Genomic DNA, 26,317 nt, shown 5'->3' on the forward strand with positions numbered 1-26,317 from the left:
TTATATAATATGTAATTTACAAACCATAATTTGGAAGCGTCCCTGAACCATATAGTTTATAAATGTTGGGAGGGCTAGGAAGGGGGAGGGAATTTAAGACTAGAAAAACAGGATAACTTTCAGGATGAGGTCAATCCAGGGGAAGCAATCCAGAAGAATTCATTTTTATATTTGCCAACTATGCAAGGTGATGCAAATCAATCATAGGAATTAAGCCATCACAAACCCAAGCCATTAAAAATAATTTAAAAAAAAATACCAGAGCGGTTTTGCATGGTAGCATCACAATTACCATGCAAATGCTCCCTGGGGAAATTATCCAAACGTGTCAAACAGGCACAAGGAGAAGTGCACAATACTGCTGGAGGAGAACCTTATGTCAGTCAGGCCAACCTCAAACTCCTTAGGGAGGAGAACCTAGGCCTGGGAGCCACAGGAAGTCTCAGAAAAGATCTATTACGGTACAGATATCTGGAAGGGGCAGAAGATTCAGGAAAGAAGGAAAAGAAAAACTCAGACACTGAACAACAGACATTGAGAAATGTAACAGAAGGAAGAGGAGGAGCAGGAGGACAAAAGAACCAAGATAGGCTATTTTTCCACATCATGACATCCCATTTTTATTCTGACCACCAAGCAACATTTCACCTTAAGATTGGGACTACCTGAGGTCAGAAAACATGGCATCCAGATTTTAGGTATCTAGCCCCACAGTACAGCTCTTCATGACATGCTCACTGACTGGAAACAATCCTTTGATTGGCTCAGTTGGGTGGCAAACCACTCTCTTCCTTTCTCCCTCCCAATGCTAAGTTTACTGTACAAAGTCAACTTCCTGGGGTTAGTGCTGTTCTTTTCCATTGGATTGTAGGGTCCTTATACATAGTGATTTATTCTATTCTTTGAAATGTGTCCCTCTAGACTTCCTAGTCTAGAGTTCAGGCAGATAGTAGGCACTTAATATGCTTATTAATTAATGCTTATTGATTGACTAGTCATCTTAAAGTTAAGATTCTGCCTGGAATCTTCTCCATCTCATCTTTAATTATCCAGATAATACTCAAGCTTTAAATACCAGCTCCTCCAAGAAACTTTTCCCAAGAATTCCAACCAATACTAATCTCTCCCTTATCTGAATTTCTTTCTGTTTTTCAGTCCTGTCTGAGGACTCTTCATGACCCCATTTGGGGTTTTCTTGGCAAAGACACTGGAGTGGTTTGCCATTTCCTTCTCCAGTTCTTTTACAGATGAAGAAACTGAGGCAAATGAGTTTAAATGACTTGCCCAAGGTCATACTGCTAGTAAGTATCTAAGGCCATTTTTGAACTCACTAAGATAAGTCTTCCTGACTCTAGACTGGGCACTATATCCACTGCACCACCTGGCTGCCCTCTGAATTTCTACTACACTTTACGTATCAGATATTTTAACGCGTAATCATAGAATCTTACAAATTTAGAGCTGGAGGGAACTTCATCTAATCCCCCATTACCCACCCACTCCTTATTTTACAGCCAGGAAAACTGAAGTTCAGAAAGGGTAAATAATTTGCTATTCACTGACAAAACTTAGGTCTCCAGACAACCAGTCAGTCCAGAGCCCTTTCAATCCTACCATGCCTACTGAATCAATCAATAAACAACAAACATTTATTAAGGACCTACTTAGTGTCAGGTACAATGCTAAGAGCTGGGGATAGGAAAGGAGACAAAAGACAGTCCCTGCCCTCAAGGAGCTTACAATCTCATCTAATCATTTCTAGGATCCCACTCCAGCCCCAAATCCTTTTAAAAACAATCTTGTGAGTTTCCAGTTTGGATAAACAACAGAAAACAGAGAAGGCACAAGCACTTTAGGGGTGGCGGGTACAGACCAAAACATCAAGATGAGCATTAAAACAGCCTTAAAGTTAACCTGATCTAAGAGTGATTTAAGAATCAACTGCAGCCAACTAACAACCTGGCTACTGGAGAGGCTGAGGTCGGTGGACCTCTTAGCGTCAGGAACTGGGAACTCAATCTGCTATCTGCCCTAAGTTCAACATAAATAGGGTGACACTAATATTAAATGGGATGGGACTGGGGGGCAGGGGGAGGAGGAACTACCAGGCCAGGTGATCTGGTGAGAAAAAGATCCGGTCAAAGCTCAAGATCAGAGTGCTACTGACCAAGAGATAGGGAGACCTAGTCTCCACAAACAAAAGACACTTTCTTACTGTCCAGTGACAGGAAAGACCATAAAGGCCAGCAAAGAAGGAAATGAATTATACCCCAAGAAAGACTTCTAGCCTCAAATCAGAGTCCCATTCAAATGGCTCGTGCTATGGCAGGAACTAAAACAACTGATTTCAAAGCCCCTACAGACTCTACTTTTTAATATTCCAAAGAATTGTGCTAGGATTGAGTATGGAGATCAATGATGCAGAGAAGGTTCAGCTGATATCAGAGAGCTCAGAGGAGACAAAGACAGCATCTTAGTAAGGACCATAACTTATCCTGGGCATATTTATATCTGGACAGAGCATGCTCCTCCTCCCTCTCCCTCTCATATTGCACAGGACACAGTGAAGAGTGCTGAACATGGAGTCTCAGTTTTGCCACTTCCTACCTGGGTGACCTTGGACAAGTAATTTTACCTTTGGGGGCTTCAGTTTCCTCATCTATAAAATGAGAGGGCTGAACTTGATGATTCTATGGCTCTTTTAGCTCTAAAACTATGATACTTTAAATATGCAGTTTGTTGATTTTTAAGTACAACAAGCTCCATCAAAAATATGCCCTAAACCTGTGTTCTACCTCACTTTCCAACAGGTAAAAACAGTACTTCCATGCATAAGAAGTACTTAATTAAAATCTGCTGAGCGATTGTTCTAACAGCAGACCAGCCTTGGGCTAAATAACAGAAGACAAGACCATTCCCAGTTTTTCGTGACAATTAGATCATGTTTTTCCACTTGATTCCCAAAGAAACAGCAATAACCACACTTACCTGTCCTTCCTTCGCTCCCCTATTGATGCTGGACTGATGGCGATCCTGGGCAGCGTGGAGAGTGAGCTCTGGGACTGGCTGCTGGCAAAAGATGAGGTCTCTAGGTTCAGGGGTGACTGGGGAGGAGTGATCAGGCTAGGGCTGCTACATTCAGAATGGGACAATGAACCTGCACAGAGAGAGGAAGATCAAACATTTATTCTATGCTCAATGGAATTCAGAGCTGAAGGCTAACCCCTTGGGTCCAGGCACACAGCCTCCAAAAAGCTACTCTGGCTTCAGTGGTGTCCTTTTTTTCCAGTGGGCTCCTGATCACTACATAACGTGTACCACATAGGGCAGTTTTTCATCATTAGCCTATGATCATTAACTATTATTTCAAACAATATCCTCAACTAGACAGTAAGCTCTTTGAGAAGAAGAGTTGTGTCTCCTCTCTTTTTTATCTCCTCCTCATCCCAACCCAACTGTAGATGAATGGTTGCCCAACATCAGTTTAAAATTTTTTTTTAAAATCGGGAAACCTAGGAAAAGCAGGAAATAACAGGAAGCAACGGGAGAGAGAAGAAAGGGGATTCCCATCTTACCTCTGTCAGAGCCCATGACAGATCGGGGGTATCTTGGTGTTAACGGAATTTTGATGCGTTCTGTCCGAAACTGTAAGTTACTCGAAGATCCTGTTTTTTTAAATCACAAAGAAGTTTCACAATTCAACTCAACAAGCATTTCCTGAGCACCTACTATGCGTCATATAGGGTTCTTGACACTAGAAGTAACAAAGACAAGAAATTTAAATTCCAGGAGGAAACATACACTCTTGCTCTGAAAGTCAGTATCCAAAGACACACAGCTCAGGACACCGTATTTGTAGCTTACAGGAAAACTACATTTGACTAAGTCTGATCCTGCCAATTCCCTCAAAATGGTCCAAATATTAAAAAAAAAAAAAACAGAATAAAATGGACATCAAGAAAGATGGAAATTTAACCCACTGTTCTGGAATAAAGTATCCTAGCACCAAATGCTCTAAGGACAAGAACATTCAAGTCAAATCTCAAGCCCAAAGGACAATAACAGTTTTCCAAATTATCAGGATAACTAGTTCTCTCTTTTCTCCCTGAAGGCCACAGTAGTTCAAATCTTAGCAAAGACATTGATGCCCACCCCCATCATTTGCTGCAAAGAACAAACCCCCAACTCTTCCCATGCTCTCTCCTTGGGCTGCAGTTGACTTATTTACTCTCACATGCACAGACTTAGGTGACGGGGGGGTGGTGTTTAATTTCCCTAAGACCTAGAGGAACACACTCTAGCTTTTCATTGGCTAACCAACCTGCCCAGCAACAAGTGACAATGGACAGGGCTAAAGTCTCTCTCTGACCAATCCTGAAATGTGTTCTTTTACCTGTCCTCTTCCAATCTTTCTTAGGTCAGCAGCTGAATCCTCTCTATGAAAAACCTCACCTTAGCTTATGGTTAATAGCCAAATACTCACCTTGCATCTATGATCAGGTAAATGACAATTATCTCATAAAAAAAAAGTTATAGTATCCATATTTCTCTAGTTATTTCTAAAAGTTCTCAAATCCTTCATATGCAACTCATCTACAACTAGTCGTGGGCCAAGGAGCAACTTCAGGGCTCAGCATTCTCAGGCTTAACTCGGTAACTCCTCCATGGACTCTAGGGCAGGCTATGCCCCAAATAAGCACACTGGCACTAAGCAAACTTAACTCCACAAATGTTTTACTCAGAAGCAGATATGCCCCTTTTCATCATCATCTTAAATTTCCACAGGGGTATAAAGGCCCCAGAAATATCTAAAAATCTTGGGGGAGAGACGCATAAGACATTACTCCTGCAAATAGTACACTGGTCCTCGGATTGGCTTCATGGGTGCAGACAATCACAAAAGGAAAGAGATCTGAATGCATATGATATAAGTAAATTCTGTTGCTACACTGGCACACAGTCCTAGAAATAGTCCCGTCTCCTCATCTCGGGAGAGACAACCACACACCACCGTGATCATTCTATTTTGATCCACAAAGACATAAACAATCAAACAAAGAAAAATCCCACAGACGAGGTAAAAAGCTGCACAAGATACTAAATTTGGTATTTACAAGGTTTCCTGGAAAGGGTCACAGAAGTCTACTTGCTAAAACCTTCAGGGACAAAAATTAAAAACTCTACTTGGAGATATGGTTACCAAGTCGGGCACTAGATGGTAATGAGTTGGACCCATGAGAGGTTCTTGTCCTTGAGGTCTCTGCGTAGTCGCTGGAGTGCTTGTGACTTAGGTCCAGGCTCAGGCGGCCCTGGTGTTGTGCGCTGCATGAAAAGCAAAGCAGTTAGGTGCTTGAAGACGACAGTCAAGGCTTGTTGCTGTTCATGCCTGACTGTCCGTCGCCCTGTTTGGGGTTTTCTTGGCAAAGATACTGGGGTGGTTTGCCATTTCCTTCTCCAGCTCATTTCACAGATAAGGAAACTCAGGCAAACAGGGTTAAGTGACCTGCTCAGAGTCACACAGTTAATAAGTGTCTGAGGCTGTATTTGAACTCATAAGAGGAGTTTTCTTGACTCCAGGCCCAGTGTTCTATCCACCGCGCTACCTGCCTGCCCTCTGGCTACAGAAGGAGCATTAACAGTCATAGGTCCCTAACAGAGTCCTCCCTAAGATAGCAAAAGAGTTCTGACATATGAGTCAGGGTACAGGAAAACTGGACTTAGAATTAACACACTTATTTGTTAATAACTTGTAAGTGATGTTCCCAACTGCAAAGAGCTCTCCCTGAGCCTGAGTTTCCTTACTAGACAAACAAGAATGATAATATTGCTCCAATTATCTCACAGGGTTCTAAGGATCAGTGCCAGCAGAGGTGAGATGCTTAGATAAAGATCAAGGTCTATACAAATCTAATGTTATTACTATATAATGTTATACTGACTTAGAGGTAATCTAGTGAAGGGCCGTACATGACCCCAATCAACGACTTTTCCCAGAATGACATAATTTCCCAGTAGATAGACTTTGCTCCCTGACCTTCCAAACACAGAGATGTCCTGGAAGAAGAGTTTATTAAAACCACCCCTAACAGATTCTCCTTCCTATTCTTTTCAGTCTGCCTAGTCCATTCTGCCAGAACAGCGGATAATAATAAAAAATGATGACAGCAGATGACATTACACGGTGCCTTCAGGTGTGCAAAGCAGTTTACATATAAACACTGTCTCCTTCGAGCCTCATAATAAGCCTAAAAGGTAGGAACTACAAGCATTATGATTTCCATTTTAGACACGGTGGAACTGGGCTCAGAGTGGCCAAGTGACTTAAGTTCACAGAGCGAACAAGGTCAAGACAGAGGATCTGAAGCCAGCTTGCTTCCCAGCCACTTTCTGTCCACTACCCCTAGAAATGGTAGCAAAGCAAAGCAACTCTTCTTGACTGAGGACCTTTTTATAGATGGAAGCAATGGCATGCATCTGGGGCTACAAGGAGAAGCAGACAACTGGGAGGCAAAGGGCTTGCACTCACATCTTGGCCCATGGAATACTAGTCAATAGCCAATAAATGTTTATTAAGCACCTACTATGTGCACTATGTTCCAAGTACAATGTGGGAACAAGTCTCAACCTCTCTGGTCCTTAAGTCTCCATCTGGCAAGGGAACCTCTCATAACCTCCTGAGCGCATACCTGGGATGCAAGTGCTGATGGTGCATCTGACTGGCAGCAGATTGGCAGCTGTTGGGGTGAACTCTATGGCTCCAAGCTGTGTAGATAGGGTTCCTCATGATGGCAGTCACTGCAGGGCAGGGGGCTAAATTCCTTGGAACAGTACCTGAAAAGGGGGCCAGAAGAAAAACTATCACCTCACAGCGTCTCTCTTCATTTACATTCACTGTGACTTCTCAGTAATGGTGATTAATAGTAACAGTAACAACAGTTGACATCTGTGTAACATTTTAAAGTTTAAAAATTCTTTATAGACATTATCTAGTCGTTATTAGTATTAACATAATTCCTGACCACAGGGGCAAACCCAGTCGTAACTGGCCTCTCCTGCATCTCTCCATCTTTATTTTACTAACTTATGGCTAACTTTACAGGGAAGAGAGTTCCAAGGGAAGACTTGGGCTCTTAGGAGATAAAGTCAGACAATGCTTCATTCTCTTGCCTCAGATTCCATTTTAAAATCATCACAGCTCTGACAGGATGAGAGTGCAATGTTTCATCTACCATCTTTTAGAACAGTGATTTAGGGGGCAGCTAGGTGGCACAGTAGATAGAGCACCGGCCCTGAAGTCAGGAGGACCTGAGTTCAAATCCGGCCTCAGACCAAACACTTGATACTTATTAGCTGCGTGACCCTGGGCAAGTCACTCAACCCCCAATTGCCTAAAAAAAAAATTTAAAAAAAAAAAACAACAGTGATTTATCATTGTGTTGATCAGGGTTTCAAAGTCTTTCAAAGCTGTTTTCCTCTATATCATTGTTATTATTGTACAAATTGTTCTTACTCTGCTCATTTCTCTTGGGTCAGTTCATAAAGGTCTTCCCAGTCTTCCTCTGAAACTATTTGTTTCATCATTTCTTACGGCACAATGATATTCCACTACATTCAGATAATTTCTTTAGTCATTCTCCAATAGGAGGATACCTCTTTAATTTTTAATTTTAGGATACCACAAAAAGAACTACTATAAACATTTTTCTACATAATTCCCTTTCCCCTTTCTTCAATTTCCTTGGGGTATAGGCCGAGAAGTAATATAACTGGGTCAAAAGATATGTACCACTTAATAACTTTCTGGGCATAATTCCAAATTGCTTTCCATAATGGCTGGACTAAAAGAGCTTCACCAATAGTGCATTAATGTGCCTGTTTTCCCACAGCCCCTCCAGCAGTTTTCATGGCCAGTCTGATAGATTTGAGGTGTAACTTCAGAGTAACCATAATTGTTATTATTAATTATTGGGGATTCAGAGCATTTTTTCATATGGTTAACAGCTTAGTTCTCGTTTTTTGTTTTTTTTTTTTTCAAGACAGTTTAAGACCCCCAAAGTCCTACTTCCAACATGCAGGTAAAATATCCAAGATCTCTTTCTCTTCATTGACCTTAATAGTCAAGAGAAGCCATAATAGAGGGAACCTAATTAGGAGTCTGATTATTTGAAATATCATAGGGAATCTGAGACTCTCAAAGTTGGATGGGACCTAAAAAGGCATCTACTCCAACCTATCCCAGCAGCTGAGTTTATGCAAGGTTGGAAGCTCTGGATATCAGGGCTGCCCTAAAATCACACAGCATTATATCAGCCAAAGGGAGGAAGGGGGACAATTTATCTCAAGGTCTGTGACTAACGTAGCAAGTGCTCACCATTTAACTTGTACCTAATGGGAAAACCATGCTAACTCCAGAAGTTTCTTTCTAGCCCCTGAACCTAGCCACCACAGGATATTTTTAAAAATTATTATTATTTTTTCAATTAATAAGCATTTATTTTCTCCCCTTATCACCCTTATCCCCAAAAATCAAAACCCCTGAAACAAACATGCATAGTCAAGCAAAACAAATTTCCCCATTAACCACACCCAAAAATTCATTCTACATTTTGAGTCCATCACTTCTCTGGCAAGAAGTTGGTAGCATGCTTCATCATCAGTCCTCAGAATCATGCCTGTTCATTATGTTAATCAAAATTCTTAAGTCTTTCAAGATTGGCTCTGTTATTGTATAAACTGTTCTCCTGGTTCTGCTCACTTCACTCTGCATCAGTTCATACAAATCTTCCCAGACTTCTCTACAATCATCCCTTTCCTCATTGGTTACAACACAATAGAATTCCATTACAGTTATATATACCAAAATTTGTTCAGCCATTCCTCAATTAATAGCCATCCCCTTAGTTTCTGATTCTTTGCTACCATAAAAAGAGCTGCTATAAATATTTTTGTACATCTGGGTCCTTTTCCTCTTTCTTTGATCTCTTTGGGGTAAAAAACTAATATTGCTGGGTCAAAGGGGATGCATAGCTTAATGACTTTGGAGGCCATAATTCCAAATTGCTTTCTAGAATGGCCAGACCAAGTCACAACTCCATCAACAATTCATTAAGGAGAAGGGAAAGGAATAAGCATTTTTATAGCACCTATTATGTACTAGGCACTGTGCTAAATACTTTACAAACAATATGTCATTTGATCCTCACAATAATTCTAAGTTGGTACTATTATTATCTCCATTTCACAGCTGAGGAAACTGAGGCAAACAGAGATGAAGTGACTTGCCCAGGGTCACACAATGAGTGTCTGATCTGAACTCAGATCTTCCTAACTCCAAGCCTAGGACTCTTTCCATTACACTACCAGTTGCCTTATCTTGTGTGTCTTTCCATAGATCCTCAAGTGTTTGTGATTTTCCTTTTCTGTCAGCCTTGCCGATCTGATGGTTGACAAGTAGAAGCTGAGTTATTTTAATTTGCATTTCTCTAATAATTAGTAATTTAGAGCATTTTTAATATGGCTATTGGTAGTTTGAATTTCTTCCTCTTGAAAACTGCCCATTCATATCTTTGAATAGGGGAATGGCTCTTATTCTTACTAATTCAACACAATTTGACTCTTATCAGTCAAACTTGCTGCAAAGACTCTCCCCCCCACCCAATATCCTGCTTCTCTCCTAATTTTAGCTACATTGGTTTTCTTTGTGCAAAAACTTTTTAATTTTATGTAATCAAAATTATCCATTTTACTTCCTGTGAACCTCTCTATCTCATCTCTTCTTTGCTCATGAACGCTTCCCCTCTCCTATAATCTGACAGGTAATTTCTTCCATGCTCCTCTAATTTGTTTATGATATCATGTCTAAACTGTGTATGCATTTGGAGTTTGTCTTGTTATATATTGTGAAATTTTGATCTATACCCAGTTTCTGCCAGCCTACTTTCCACGTTTGTCACATTTTCAAATAACGAGTTCTTGCCCCAAGAGCTAGGATCTTTGAGTTTATCCAAGCCCTGGTATCTTGCTTCTGTATATTGTGTGCCTAAACTGTTGATGTGGATATACTGTAAAAAGAAAGAGAAATCACAAAAATTTGAAGTAAATATGAAGGACAAGGGAGTGTTACCTTTCAGGCACCTGGGCAGTTCTCAAGGAGACTACTGACTAAAAAAGGTAACTTCCTCTTTTAGTGTGTGCCTGGAACATGGTGTCCTTTCCTACCAAACTCCACGGTCCTGAAAGCACTCACCTGCAGATACTCCACCAGAGTAAATAGGGATGAAGCCATCACTGTGCCTGGAGGACCGCTTCGGAGAATAAGGGATCCATTCCTGGAGCTCTGGAGTAAAGTGTTCATCAGGGGCTGGAGTGTATTTCTGTGCCTAGAAACCAGGGATAAGAGATATTCCAGTGGAGCCAAGGAATGATGGAGTGGAGGCTTACAAATGTAGTCCTTTTCCCCCACAAAGCCAGAATGCTTTCTACATTGGGGCTCTGTTCTAGGTCATGATTATTTCCTATCTGAATGGGCCACCCAAGCTTTACTCCTAGGGTGTCAAAAACCTGGGTATGCGTGGTTTTCAGGATTGGAGAAAGATTTCAGAAAATAAGGTCCCAAGCCAGAGAATATCTGATGAAAGAAATGTACTAACATAGCTCAACCTTATTCTTGTTCGAATGGTCCTCTCTGGGACTGAAGGTCTATGGAGAAGTAATTTGTAACACAGGGCCATTAGACCCCTCCTGACCCCCACCACAACTTCCTGAACTGGAAAAGTGGCAACTGACTTTACAAAAGATGAAGAAGAAAATGGAACAGGAAAGAGACTCATAAAAAAAAAAATATCCACTGACTGTGAAAGGGGAAAAAGGAAGGGGGAAATAGAAGGGAGGAAGGGCAGAGGAAGGTGGAGAGAAAGGAGAAGGGGGAGCCAGAAGGAAGAGGGAGGAGGACAGAGTGGAGGAAAAAAAAGGGGGAGGAAGGATAGACGAGGGAAGCGAAAAGTAAAATCATCCTCCACACAGCCACCAAAGTGATAATCCTAAAGTACAAGTATGACGTCATTCCTCCACCTGCGATATTTCAACTTCTCCCTCTTGCCCCTAGGATCAGATACAAGTTCCTCTGATTATTAAGCCTTTCACAATATGGCCTCAGTCTACTTTCTAGGCTTATTGAGTTTTGCTCTCCTTTCTGAACTCTACCTACTTTTCAGCTAAACCAAGCTGCCAGGTGTTCTTCCATCTTGGAGCAGGTTATCTCCCACATATGGAGCATATTCCCTCCTCTCTCCAGCTCTTAGAATCTGTAGCTTCCTTTGAAGGCCAGTGCAGATAAGACATCCTACAGGAACTATCTTGATCCTTTGATAGGATCTCTTCCCCACAATTGTTACTTCTCTCCCCATAAAAATTACTTTTTTTATATTTTGTACTTAATTTTCTATGTAAATCCCACCCCCTAATAGAATGTAAGCTCCCTGAGGATGGGAAACACTTTGTTTTTCTTCTTTGTATCCTCAGTGTCCATCACATAGTAGGTGGTTAATAAATTCTTGTTAAACTGATGGGAGAGGAGTGGAAGGAGAGAGGAAAAGGAAGGGGGAAAAAGAAGAAAGGAAAGTCAAGAGAGGAAGAAGAGAAGGAAAAGGGAAAGAGGAAGAAGGAAGGGAAAAGGAACAAGCAATGATGCAAACATATGTAACTCAGTCATTCAGTCAATCAAGAACCATGAGGCACCTACTATGTGCCAGGCACTGTGCTAAGTATAAATGAGAATACAGTGTGAGTTTGTTCTGAATTTTTCATCTGGTTAAAAAGACAACTCTGGCTCAACAAACCATTTTTTTTTGTTTTCTTACCTCTCCACTCCCTAAACCACGGCACCTCTTGTCTCTACTCCTCTTGACGCTCTGGTATATACTGGCATATCATTATTTCTTTCACATATGGACATTTTAACTCTCCAACAAGACTATAAACTACAAACTGCCTAAGAATAGGTATTACGTCTCTTTCCATCTGGCCCATCACTGAGCCTAGCCACTTCCTTCCTTTAATACACAGGGTGTCCACAAAAAGGCTTTCATAGCGTCCAAATGGCACTCGGACTTTTTCAGATACCCTGTATACAATTATGATGTTCACCATCTAGCTCCTCTTTAGACTATTTTAAGATCTAGAGGTAGGGATTCTGTTATACATCTTGGTGTTTCCTCTTGAAGTGTCATACATCTTAGCTGTTCGATGACTTACGGAATTACAATGCTCACTAAATGTTTCCAAGCCATCAGAACTATTGTCAATTACATAGTTGTAACTTTCTTGAGAGCTTCAGTCATCATGCCTTAACAACACTTTTCTTGCCACCAACCAAACTGAATGGCTGACGGCACACTCACCACAGCCATTTCCCAGGTCTCCTAGGAGGATGACACTGGGGCAAAGGATCGTTTTGTTACTCCTTCACATGCCAACACCACACGCAGTGCCCTTCTCCTGTTTTTAAGGGAGCTGGCAACGCATTCATGTGGCAGTCAGGGATGATCTTAACCATGGGGGTGGACTGATTGATAGCTATACCTGAAGATCATGTCCCTCTTCTGTCTCCATCCTCCAATTAGAAGCCCAAATACCACCACTGGATTCCAGATCATTTAAAGGATCTGCTTGTCCATTGGTGCCTACTCTTCTCTGGTGGCCAAGTCACACGAGCAATAGCAGTCCAGAACCTGAATCTCCAAGACAGCCCTACTGAGTGCACCAGGCCTCCTTACCTGCCACCACCCACATTCCCACCCACTCAGGCCAGTCTTTACCTGAAGCGACTGGCTAGGAATGGTTACTGGGGTGAGTTTATGCCGAAGAATCGGTGCCGATTTGGGCCGGGGTCGCTTCAGATCTGAATCGTCCCCTCTCTGGAAACTTCCGTCTTCTTCACAAGCCTTCCTTCCAGGCAAGAGGGCACAGTCCCCTTCCTCTTCCCGGTAGTAGTGCCCAGGAATCCGAGCCCTGCCCTTGTGAGGCGGGGAGTTTTGTTTGAGCCCCAGAGGGGCTGGGGCAGAGGGATGGACAGCTGGTGGGCTGGTGGAAGGAGAGCCGGGGACTAGCGTGGTCTCTGAACCAGAGCTATCCTGTGGTCTATGTTTGAACTTAATGGAGTCACTCCTCTTGGGAGGGGTGGGAGGAGTTGGGGGCCCTTCTGCCTTGGAGGACTGGGGAGAGTGAGCAGGTGCAGGGCCTGGGGAGAGGTAATCTACTTTGGGAGGTGTCTGGGGGCGCTTGAAGGTGTCCGGGTCAAAGATTGACTTCCTCTGCTTTGGTTTCTTGTAGACGGAGAATTTCTCTGTCTCTGCTGAAGAGGCATTGACCATAACCTTGGGCCAGGTCCCACCACTGTGTTTCATCCCTGACCCTGCCTCTTCTAGCGTGGCTCCCACTAGGACACAGTCCCCGATGACAGCGTCAAAGGGAGGCAGCATCCTCCGACTGCCCAAATTCACCAGTCCATACCCACGCTCCCCATAGGGGTCCGAGCTAAAGGAGCTGAGACTGTGCTCCGAGGCACTGTGGCAGCTCCGATGAGAGTCAACGACCTGCAAGGGCCCTCGGGGGAAGGGCTTGTGCTCACAGAAGGAGCCCCCACTGCTCCCTGGGGCACTCGGGTCCTTCTTGTCCTCCAGGCTCTCCAAATGGAAAATGTCCGTCTGCGTGGAGCTGTTGTGCTGCGTCAGGTTCCGCTTATTCTGAACCTGGACCTCGGACCCGTGGAGCCTACAGTTCAACACTCTCTCCGAGTCCTTGAGATTCTCAAAAATATTCTGACCACTCCACGAAGAGCTCTGAGGGAACACCTGGGAGGCGCCAAAGGCAGGGAGGAAAGAGAACATTCAGATCATAGTGTGGCAAGGACCAGCATTCTACTCAACTGCTTAGGCAAAGAAAGCCGCAGCAATGATACCGGACATTGATACAGCATATTGAGACTTAGAACATGCTGGACCAACATTATCATGGGACTCAGACTTTCTTACCCCATAGAGACAAATTAATAACTTTTTATTTACACAAGATTAACCATGGGAAGGCAACAGGAAAAAAAAATCCCCTCCCTGTCCTCATGAACATTTCCAGAAAGCCTTTCCAAATTTTTTTTATAATTTTTTGGAGACTGGGTCTTCCTAGGCATTCATGGGCCCAACTCCACTGCTGATCAGCACAGCTTTGGCAGCTCTGTCTCCAACCCAGGCCAGTCCCACCCTTCCGAGGCAAACTGCCAGACAACACTAGTTTGGACACTGGGTCAGCTCTAGCCTTTTTGTAACCCAAAACTCTCAAAGTCAATCAATACCCCAACCTCAGTTTCCCCAGCAGCAGGGGCTACAGGCATTCACCATCGCACCCACATCTTTAATCAATACACACACACACACACACACACACACACACACACACACACACGCGCCCCTGGTAACAAAGAATCAAAAAGAATAGTGTGACAGCAAAGACCTAGAAACAAAGTAAACATTAACTGATGGAGGAATGATGCATGAGTATCATGGAATATTGCCGTGCTACAAGAAATGACAAATGTGATGACTGCAGAGAAACACAGGAAGACATACAGCAGCAAAGTGACGGGAGAGGAACCGGGAAAACAAAGCTACACAACTAACTTCAACAACACAAATATAAAGAACAACAAAACAATCAAACCTGAAGGCTGTGAAATTATAACGCCCAAGTCTGGACTTGCTACGCTCCTTCAAAGAGTGCTCTGAGAATAGAACACTAGGCACAATGTCAGATTTGTTTTCAATATTCTTGTTAATTTACTTAACTTTTTTTTCCTTTTCTTTTATTCTTTTTTAGAATTATAGGATTATGGACCTAGATCTCAAAGACCATTATCATAAGAGATGGCATGGGTAAGGGATGAGGGGGAAGAAGAGATTGGAGATATTGATCATTTGAAAAAAGAATAAAAATAAAAAACATAAGATAAAAAAACCTAATCAACACATCAGTCAAATCTCACAGTATATGCAATTATCCACACCCATAGTCTCCCCACCTCTGTAAAGAAGGGAGAGAGGTGTATTATCTCTTCAATTCAATTTACAAAGAGTTATTAAACATCAACATGCAAGGCTCCAGGCTAGGCACTCAGAAAAGAAATTGTACAGTCCCTATTCCTAAATAGCTTACAGACTGGTAGGGAGAAGGGGAAAAATACAAAAAAAGTATTCTCTTTTTGACAGTACCTATAGATATAGGTAAATATACCAGGTACAGTGAGATGGGGTTAAAAAAAAAAAAGAGAGAGAGATTGAGACAAGGTATCAAGGACACTTTATCCTGGCGAGATCAATGAAGACTTCACAGAGGAGGTGACTGCTAAGGTGGACCAGGGTGGAGGAGACAGAGAAGGAATGCATTCCAGGCATAGGACAATCTGTGCAAATGCATTTGCTAAACTATTTAAAGCTAGAGAGAAAGGACAAATGCAGACTGGGAAGGTACTGAAATGTCAAGATGAGGAGTAATAGGGAGCAGTTGAAGGTTTTTTGAGCAAGAGAGGTGTCATCAAACCTATGCATTGGAAAAGTGACTAGGAAATGATTAAAATACTCCAAATGAGAAGTAACGAGGTCCCAAACTAGGAAGGTAACAATGTGGGGACTCAAGAAATATTTGTTAAATGACTAATATGCAAATGTTTTACATGACTGAACATATATAACCTATATCAAATTGCTTACCATTGCTTAGGTGAGAGAGGGAGGGAGAAAATTTGGAACTCAAAAATTTTTTCTTAACAAATATTAAATTTGTTTTCATACCTAATTGAAAAAAATAAAATGCTATTAAAAAAAGAAATGTTTGTTGAATGAATAAATGAGAGAAGAAAAATGAAAGAGATTTTAAAAGGCAGTAGTGCTTGTAGACACATGCAAAGTGAAGTTCAATCCCTGTTTTGGCCTCACAGAGTAACCTTCTGCCTCTGCCCATACACCCAGAAGAGAAGCCTGCATTTATAGCTCTTTACCTTCATTAGCGAGAGGGTCAAGGAATCCCGGCAGTTCCGGAGTAGGGATTCACATTCAGTCAGAGATTTGTTATCTAGTGCAATGCCATTAATCTGGAGAAGGAGAAATGAGACAGGATTGGCCACAAGAGAATCCTCTGAAATGCCCTACGCTGACCAGAGGCAAGCACAGAGCTATTAAGTCACTCAGTTAAACCAGATGGTGTGAAGGTATCCTCTACCCTGTTTTAGACTGAAAGCAGCCCAAGGACATGGTCTTGGTACAGAACCATGGACAGTCCCCAAGGGACATGACATACATATAGGTAGATGACTTATACCCAGGTAGGAAAACTCACATATAGGTAGACAAGGATTCACATTTATCATTACAGCCATACTATTCCCTCCCAGGAACTGTAATATAGCAGACCCCTCCGTAATTAGGAAACCAAGAATTCTATCCAGTGGGCCGAGTGTAGTCTAAATTTCATGTCCCTGGCAGCTTATTCTTACAGAGATAAGCTGTTCTAATCCTTATTTCTTTATATGTGAGGGGTTAGCAGAGAACAGTAAGTATATTCAAGGTGCATGGGTTCCTAGCCATTGGGTTGTTTTTCTTTTCCCAGATGGGATTACATCGTCCATTTCGGCAGACACCCCCCTCAGGCTTTCTGCATTTGACTTACGGCAATAATCCTGTCTCCCACTGTAAGGGACCCTTCTTTAGCAGCAGGGCTTCCAGGAACAAGAGCGGCAGCAAACACACCGTTCTCCAGGCTGATGCCACTCTCTGGAATCCACAGAATAGAACTAGAATGCACACAGTCCTAATTCCAACCTTTGCCTGACATCCCCTCCCCCCTCCACTGACTTTTCTTTCTTCAATCTTTTAATAGGGAAAAGGGATACTCAAAAGAGAAAATAAGCAAGACTCAAGCACACACTCACCAAATCTCAATTTAGTCAAGTTAAATAAAACATCATCAAGGCCTGAGGTGTTCCAGTTAATTGAAAATGTCAGGTAACTCAAGTTTATGACTTCAGGCAGTAGTCTTTTGGAAATTATTTTAAGATTATAAAATATAATGGCCAGAAGGGACAAGGATGGGGACAGAGACTAGGCCTGTTGTTTCATGGGTACTGGAAACTCCTGGGTGAGAAAAATACCTCTACTCATGCAGCTTGCCACCTTTTAACTCTGGCATTCCTAATGTCTGTCCTCTAGAACCTGCACGGGTTCATTCTCACTTTCCTAGCTTTCTGTCTCTTATCTAGCTTATTCCTGCCTTTTCCAAATCCCCACACTTTACTGTCAAACTTTTTCAATCTCTTCCTTCCTTCTACCTCCTGGCAATAACTGAAACCTGACTTTGCCCGGAGGACACCACAACCTTTGCCTTCCTCTCCAATGAGGATGGCTCCTTCTCGCAATTCCTGAGCTTCCCCCACAATACAAAGGGCCAGGAAAAGGAGTCAACATTCACATTGGCAGGGTCAGGTTGAAAGACAGGGCCTCAAAGGTCTCTTCTAATTCTGTTACTCTAGGATCAGTGTTCTGTTTTGCCATTTCCAGATCTTTGGTTTTTCTACTATCACTCAAAAACCTTGATTCCAGTCATTCCCCAATTGATAAATGGTCGAAGCTTATGGACAGGCAGTTCTCACATGAAGAAATTAAAGCCATCTACAGTCATATGAAAAAATGCTCTAAATCACTACTGATTAGAGAAATGCAAATCAAAACAACTCTGAGGTACCACATCATACCTATCAGATTGGCCAACATGACAAAACAGGAAAATGATAAATGTTGGAGAAGATGTGGGAAAATTGGAACACTAATGCATTGCTGGTGGAGTTGTGAAATGATCCAACCACTTTGGAGAGCAATTTGGAACTATGCCCAAAGGGGTATCAAAATGTACATATCCTTTGACCCAACAATAGCACTTCTAGGGCTATATCCCAAAGAGATTATACAAATGGGAAAAGGACCCACATGTACAAAAATATTTATAGCAGTTCTTTTTGTGGTGGCAAAGAATTGGAAATTGAGGGAATGTCCATCAATTGGGGAATGGCTGAACAAGTTGTAGTATATGAATGTAACGGAATACTATTGTGCCATAAGAAATGATGAGCAGGTGGATTTCAGAAAAACCTGGAAAGACTTGTATGGACTGATGATGAGTGAAGTGAAGAGAATGTTGTACACAGTAATAGCCACGTTGTGTGATGACTAACGTTGATAGACTTAGCCCTTATCAGCAATGCAAGGATCTAAGACATCTCCAAAGGTCTCATGATGGAAAATGCTATCCACATCCAAGGAAAGAACTACGGAGTTTGAATGCAGATCGAAGCATACTATTTGTTCTTTTTTTTTTTCTTCTATTTTGTTTTGTTTCCTCTTTCTGGTGGTTCCTCCTTTGGTTCTAATTCTTCCTTACAACATGACTAATGTGAAAATATGTTTAATGGCAATGTATATGTATAGCCTATATCAGACTGGATGCTGTCTTGGGGAAGGAGGTAGGAAGGGATGGGGAGAAAAATTTAAAACTCATGCCATTCTGTTAATATCACTGTCTCCTAACCCTTACCCCTATATTATACCCACCTCTAAGAGACTTTTCTACCTTCCTCAATGGATATCAGTACCTGGATAACAGTCTTTCATTCCCCCCTAATATAAATCTTTGGTTGCTTGATGACCCCACCCTTCTAGAACCACCCTGACCATTCCACTTTAGCTATCCAAAGATGGTCAAGCTTTACCACCAGCATCCTGAAATGGAAAATCTCCAACTTTGACCATAATCTCCTATCCTTCCCCACCCCTGCTCCAAGAATCTCACTCTTGTATCTACTCACTGTCTCCATCTTTATTTCCAATTCCTTGATCACCACCCCAAATCCTCATTCCTTCATTCCATCACTTCTGCTGTAGTTTTACTTTCCTCCCTCCACAGCCTTAAGCTTATGGTGGGTAATTCAACTCAGTTGTCTCTTCTACCTTTAAACTTCTCACTTCTTTGCACCCCCTCCTCCTGCTACCACCACTGCTTCTACACTTTGAATCCCCAACCCTATATAACCCCTACCATATACATCTAGCTTCTCTGTTCCTACTCAAGGTGCTAAGGGCAGCTGAATGAAGGAAGTCCCATAGATGTGCTGAATTGGGTCTGCTACAAAGTAATGCTCTCTAACTACAATTCAATGTGTGAACAGTTATCCTTTTAGTTCAACTCTACCATAACTACTCTTTCTCTCAATCAACTAACAAGGACTGATTGAGTGTTTACTGTGTGCCAGGCTCTGAACAAGGCTCTGGGAATATCAAGCTTCACTCTGCTCTCAGCTGTGCTTCTGGCTGTACCTCTACCTCCACCCCGCCCACACCCCTAATCTATTGTTTTCCCTTATTAGGACATAAGCTCCTGTCTTTTATGTTTGTATTTGCATCTCCAGCACTTAGCACAGTACATGGCACATAGTAAGCATTCAATAAATGACTGCTGTCTGCCTGCCTGCTGAATTAAACTGCCAGATGATTAAGTTTACTCATGTCCAAACCTCCAGAGCCTACCTGCAATAAAGTGGAAGGTTACTGGGCAACCCTTACTTCCCCACCAAAAAAATTAAAAATCTTATCCCTTAATCGGAAGCATGAGGCAATAAACTGTGTTTACTGATCTGTAAATGAATGTTAGAAACTCACTAGGTGAAACGACTCTCTTAAGTGTGTTACCTTCAACAAGTCATTTAAAGATAAAATGATGGAGACTGGACTAATCCAAGGGTCTTAACTTTTTGTTGAATTTGTCTGTATGGGCAAGTCAATGGACTCCTCAGAATAATGTTTTTATATGCATAAAATTATAGAGGGGATCAATTATACTGAAAACAGCTTTTCAAAATATTTTAATTGAAAATCATAAAACAAACAAGGCCACAGACCCCAAGTTAAGAACCCCTGAACCAGACAGTCTCTATGACATGTTCTAATTCTGACAGTCAATGGTTCTATGCTCTCAATAAGTCAAGTGGTTCTTAGTGTATGTAGAGAGCCCTCTCATGTCTCCAATATGACATGTCAGCCCCAGTATCCTGTGGCTCCTAAAGCCCCTATCCTGTTACCTTTGTGTCCAGCCAGGTTAATGTGGAGTGGTGTTATCACCTTCCCTCCCAGGGACTTCCTTCTCCGGACCACCATGTTAATGACCCCTCCACCACTGAGAACAGCCTTGACCACCTGCTTCTTGTCCTTGTTGGTAAGGTCCACATCATTGATTCTGAGCAGCCAATCATTCACTCTGGCAAGGGGCAACATTAAGTCATCACCAACTGAGGCCTGGGAAGCAGATTTCCCTCCGCCCCACCCCCATTCATCTCCTCCCCCCAGTTCAGGCAGATTTTAACCTCTATGAAAGAAGTATACATCTCCTAAGTATTCTAGTGTGAACAATGCCCTCCTACTCTCTACTGGAAAAGAGACAGTCAGACAGTTAGCCCACCTAGTGTCTGCCAGAAAAATGGGTAGGAGAAGCAGAGAGAGGAAGGTGGGTGCCATTTGACAGGAAGGTAATGGAAACCATGTACCTCCTTAAGAAAAAAATGATGATTTTGCATCTTTAATGAGAAAGGAGAATAGGACAGAAAGAGGAAGAAACAGACTTCTAGAAGTCACTAAGGTCCTAAGATTTATTTTTGTACATCTTTGGTTCAGCATGGACTCAAATTGAAGATAGGAATCTAGAGTTTGGCAAAGATTTTAGTGTTTCTACTCCCGGCCTTCTCTCCGCCATGCCTGCCTCATGTCCTTACACCCCCAAAAAACCACAGACCAACCCATTCCCCCGTTACCTTAATCGACCATCTGCAATGCTTCCCTTATCTACTTTAGTGACAAAAATGCCACAATCCCCAGGGAGATAGGGTTCATTCACACCTTCTGCCACATCAAATCCAAGTGCCTTCAAATCCATATCCTCCTATGGGAAACAGCAATAGAGCATGATAAATGGAGCAGCCAGGAGAAACCAGTTTCAGAAAGTGCAAGTTTGCACCAACACAAACCCACATGCTTAGTGGGCACTCCTCCTCCTCCCTCTCCTGTTCATATCTGACCTTGCAAAGCCATCCCCAGTGCCTGCCACTCAACAAGGCTGCTGTAAGTCACAGTTTTCCAGACCATTAATTGGGAGAAGGGAGGTAGCGCTGGACACTAGAGAGAGCTCTGGATTCAAAGTCACCACTGGTTCCAATGTAAGTTCTGCATATTATCTGTGGGAACTTGAGAGTCATTTAATAACTCTGGGTCTCAACTGCCTCATCTACAAAAATGAACTACATGACCTCAGGTCTCTTCCAGCTCTAAGGCTACGAGCATATAACTCTAATTCATTTGACCACACAGCATAATAGAGGCTCTCTATCTCTCTTCAACATGACGGAGCTAGCTGTTTGTACAAAAGGTGACCACAAAGAACTCTTTTATTTACTCAAGGACCGCGGCTTAAATGGGGAAGGCAAAGTAGGAGGACCCAGTGGACACTTTACCAGGATTACTTGGCTACAACCCTTTTGATGGCTTGACCGAGTTCTTAATCTTTTTTTTTTTTAAACTTGGCAAAAATTTTGTCTCTCTCATACATTTTATCCACATGTTCTTATGGTCCAATCATTTCATTTATTAACATTTGTTCCAACCTGCCCTCTTTTGTGATGCCTTCAGCAACAGATGTCAGAAGTTGTGAAACACTCAGGAGGACAGCACAAGCTTTTGCTACAGACCACAGTAAAGAAGAATTCATGGTATAGTGGAAGGAGAGCCAGCCTCAAAACCAGGAAGACCAGAGTTTGAGTCCTATATGACTTTGGGGAAGTCACTGAATCACTTAAGTGCTCCAAACTAGAGTGGGTACCAGATTAAAATGTAATAGAGATGGGGAGCTAGGTGGCATAGAAGATAGAGCTCTAGTCTTGGAGTCAGGAGGACCTGAGTTCAAAACTAGCCTCAGACACTTAACACTTACTAGCTGTATAACTCTGGGCGACTCACTTAACCCCAACTGTCTTACCAAAAAGCAGAAAAAAAAGAGAGAAATATTTAACAAGCTAAGTAAAAATACAATACAACACAGATAATGTGTGGTTTTCTAAGTCAAAATGTGGGCAGCAGGGAACCCACTCTGCTCTAAGTAACTCTCTACAACTGCAAGTGGCAAAGAAGGGGCTGACCTATATTGCAAGAGGGAATTTCCTCCCCTCAAAATTCTGTATATCAATGAAATCACAAGTACAGTCCATTATCCTTATCCCTAATAATAAAGAAAACCTGAATTTACTCCCTCCAATCCCCAAGGAAAATATAAATTACATGAAGAAAAACTGAATGTCTAACCCAAATGACTGCCAAAGACTTAGATACATCTCCTTGCCAGGATGCTTCCAGATGCCTCTAACCTAGACCACAAACCTGTTGGAAGCACAGGGAAAAGGAACAAGCATTTGTACATAGCGCCTATTATACGTGAAGCATTTTACAAACATTTCATTTGATCCTCACCACAAACCCAGGAGGTAGGTGCTGCTATTACTTCCATTTTACAGTTGAAGAAACTGAGGCCAACAGAGGTTAAGTAACTTGACCAGGATCCCACAACTAGTAAGTGCCTGAGGCTGGATTTGAACTCAGGTCTTCCTGACTGCAAGCCCAACATTTTATCCACTACACCACCTAGATGACTCCTTCTGGGAAGAAGAAAGTTAAAGCCAACTTACTCTGTCCTTTTCAAACTCCACTATTTCCGTTTCCCACTCCATAGAATCCGTGTCGATGGCTGAATCATGGGAACTATGAGCCATCAGCTGCCGGAAACGCGCTTCCTTTTCCAGCTGGTTCTCCATCTTTTCCCTGTGGAAAGAGAGAGTTTTAGAGCTGAATTTCTAGGAAGCAGTGTAATCTTCCTGCCTCCTATACTGCCAAATCATGGCAAGGTTCTCCCATGGCATCTCGAAAGCCTAAAATCATCCATTAAAACTAAAAGGCAAAAAGGAAGCCTCCACATACGTCCAACAGTTGTTCATAGTAGCAAAGAAATTGAAAAAAGACACCCATCAATGGGGAAACGGCTAAACAAATTACCGTACGTGAAGGTGATGGATTTATTACTGTGCTCTAAGAAAAGACAAATCTGACTACAGAGAAGCACAGGAAGATTTACCAAGTGATACAGAGTGAAGGAAGGAGAACCAATAAAACAATACATGCAGCAACTACAACAAGGTAAATGAAAAGCACCACAAAAAAACAAAAACAAACAGAAAACAAACATTGCAAAATTACAAAGATTATACATAAGAAGAAATGTGAGAAGACACGTGCCCTTCCCCCTTCACAGAAGAGGAATGCCCCCAAGTATGGAATATTGCATATATTTTCAGACTTTTTAAAATGTATTAATTAGTTTTGCTGGGGTTTTTTTTTCTCTTCTTCCTCTTTTTCTTTTTTCTTTAAAAAATATTCTTTGTTATAAGGGATGGTTCTCTGGTAGAGGGAAGAAAGAGACATTGGGGCGCTAAGAGGTTCAATGACTTGCCCAGGGTCACTCTGTCACTGAGTTATAGACAGATCCCAAGGCATCCTGACTCTAATACTAGCCTAGCTCTCTACCCACTAGACCAGGCACCTCTTTTGACAGTCACAGTTAGAGAAATCTCAAATAATACATTGGCCAAAACATTAGCAACTCTTTTCTGAAGTGTTCAAGGCCCTCAGAGGAGAAAGAAGAGTTAAGGAAGAGAAGAAGAGAAGCAGAGGAGAAGATATTTATATAATGTGTTAAGATCTGGAAAAAAGCATTTTACATTATTTCATTATTTACATTATTTCCAACAATCTTGTGATACAGGTACTATTATTAGCCAGTTTTGCAGCTGAAAAACCAAGACTCGCATGTTAAGTGACTCCGGTGGGATTTAACCCATGTCTTTCCAAGCCCCAAGTCCAGTGTGCTATCCACTATTCTAAGCTGCCTCTCAAACTGACCCCCAGTATCAAAAGGAGAAAGAGTGGAAATCCAGTATTTCCACACGCCCTGTGGATTAAAGGGAAAAGGGAAAGTGAAACGGACCTTCCTGAGAGCAGAGGCCAAGCCAGGAAGGGCCTGGAAATCTAGCCCTCTAGATCTCTGGTTAAATAGAGTAACGCCCAGGCCTCAGTGAGAGCCCAAAGGCCTCAGGGATACTGGGAAGGCACGCCCACGTACTTCAGCTCCTTAAGCTCTCTGCCAGCATCGTTCTTCTGTTTCCTCATATCATCCAGGTTGCGCAAGGCTTCGGCCAGGTCACTCACTGCTCGGTCCCTCTCACGCCGTAGGTTGTCACACAAGGTCCTGGAGGAAGAGAGTAAGAACAGGGAAAAGAGAAGGTAAACTCGGGGGACAAAAAACAGCCTCTCCTCTCCCAGCCCACTGGGCGCTAGAATGTAATAGGATAGAATAGAAACTCCTTGAAGGCAGGGGCTCTTTCATTTTTGGTTTTGTGTTCCCAGAGACGATCACAGTGCCTGGCACACAAAAGGAATATAATGAATGCTTGTAAGTCAACTGATTAATGGAATTATATACCTCTGGGCAAGATGATATTTTTAAAGGAGAAGATCCCCTTATCTTGGAATATTCTAACAAAGTAACTTGGAAAAAAATTTTCAGTTAACAACTATTTACTTTCTTTTCCTCCTCCCCAACATGAAAAAAAAAAAAGACAAAACTCTTAGAACAAATATAAGTAGTCAAGTAAAACAAATTCCTGCATTGGTCAGGTCAAAAAGCAAATGTCTCATTCTGTATCCTGAGTCCATCACATCATCAATCTAAATGGATACACAGGTAAGATCACATCATAAACAAGTTTGAGGAGCAAAAAAGAAATTACCTGTCAGTTCTTTGGATAGGGGAAGAGGATCGTGGCCAAACATGGGATAGAAAGAATTATGGAGGATAAAATGGACAATTTTGATTACATAAATTAAAAGGGTTTTGCAAAATCTTTAAAAACAAAACAAATATAGCTGAAAGTAGAAATGAAATCAATTAACTGGGGAAAAAACATTTGTGGGTTGCTTCTCTGATAAAAGTCTCATTTCCACGACCTATATGGAACTTATTCCAATTTAAAAGAATAAGAGCCATTTCCCAATTCATAAATGATCAAAGGGTATTAACAGGCAGTTTTCAAATAAAGAAATTCAACATATCAATGGGCACCAAAAAAAAAGTTTCATATCACCAATAATTAGAAATGCAAATTTAAGTAATTCTAAGGATCTATCTCACCCATCATGCCACAGTTTCTAAGCGTCTGGGTTTTGAACCCATGTCTTTGAACAAAATTTGGCCATCTATTAGATCACACTGCCACTCACCTCCAAAATTACCCTCCCCAAATTATTTATTGCCTGCAGAAGGCCTTTGTAATAATGCATCTAAGGTCTAGGAGTTGCAAGAGAGAGCTAAAAAAGACAAATACACTTTCCCATTATTTCGATGACTTTGTAAGAAGAGTTAACAGTTTCTTTATAAGATGGAAATGGGCTAAGGCAGGATCACATCGTGGTAAGCGGAATAAGAGAAGCATAGAAGCAATAACGTATGAAACTGCTCAGTGAGGACAAGGGCTAAGGAGAGAATGTCCTGCCAGGCCCCCACCAGAGTCTTTATGCTTTGGGCAGGGCAGGGCAGGGACCAGAAGAGAGAAGACATGAATAAGCACCACTCTCTTCTAAATTAACCATCAGTCATTAAAAGAACATCACCAGCTTGTGAATCAGCAAGGCGGGTCAACATAAGCAGAGACCCAGTCCTTCATTCTGGCTAAAAGCCACAAGTATATTCACACTTAAAGATGTCCTCATAACTGCCAGCTACAAGCTGCCCCTTTCAAGGAGTAGTAACACATAATGTTTACATGCAACTGGCTTGTGGACAAAATAATTTCTGCACATTATCTTGTTGCACATTTACAACCACCCGGTGAAGAAAGGAGCATAAACATTATTTTCCCCATTTTCAAGATGAAGAACAATGGTAATTAATAACTGGCATCTATTTAGCACTGTAATATTTATAATTATTTCATATAAATTATGCCATTCAAACCTCATAAAAAACCTCCAAAGTACAATCCTGGAGGACCAACAAAGCATGCTATCTACCTCCTGACAAAAAGGTGACAGACTGAAAGTAAAGAATGAGATGCCCAATGTGGGAATTTCTTTTGTTT

At 41.9% G+C, this 26,317-nt stretch overlaps 1 protein-coding gene across 4 annotated transcripts in view; it reads right to left on the reverse strand.

The window, feature by feature from the left end:
- DLG5 (discs large MAGUK scaffold protein 5) overlaps window positions 1–26,317 on the reverse strand; it is a 151,845-nt gene that overhangs the window by 19,493 nt on the left and 106,035 nt on the right. For all 4 annotated transcript variants that reach the window (XM_027858926.1, XM_027858915.1, XM_027858923.1 and 1 more), the window contains 12 exons: window positions 24,304–24,429; window positions 22,817–22,949; window positions 20,897–21,024; window positions 20,171–20,346; window positions 16,714–16,817; window positions 16,046–16,138; window positions 12,816–13,850; window positions 10,247–10,379; window positions 6,687–6,831; window positions 5,201–5,322; window positions 3,576–3,665; window positions 2,989–3,157 (listed from right to left, as the gene is read on the reverse strand). In XM_027858926.1, coding sequence (XP_027714727.1) covers window positions 2,989–3,157; window positions 3,576–3,665; window positions 5,201–5,322; window positions 6,687–6,831; window positions 10,247–10,379; window positions 12,816–13,850; window positions 16,046–16,138; window positions 16,714–16,817; window positions 20,171–20,346; window positions 20,897–21,024; window positions 22,817–22,949; window positions 24,304–24,429 — 2,454 coding nt within the window. The remainder of the gene's footprint in view (window positions 1–2,988; window positions 3,158–3,575; window positions 3,666–5,200; window positions 5,323–6,686; window positions 6,832–10,246; window positions 10,380–12,815; window positions 13,851–16,045; window positions 16,139–16,713; window positions 16,818–20,170; window positions 20,347–20,896; window positions 21,025–22,816; window positions 22,950–24,303; window positions 24,430–26,317) is intronic.

This window comes from Vombatus ursinus, unplaced genomic scaffold (genome assembly GCF_900497805.2).
Source record: "Vombatus ursinus unplaced genomic scaffold, bare-nosed wombat genome assembly UNPS02000749.1, whole genome shotgun sequence".
NCBI classification, from domain to species: Eukaryota; Metazoa; Chordata; class Mammalia; order Diprotodontia; family Vombatidae; genus Vombatus; species Vombatus ursinus.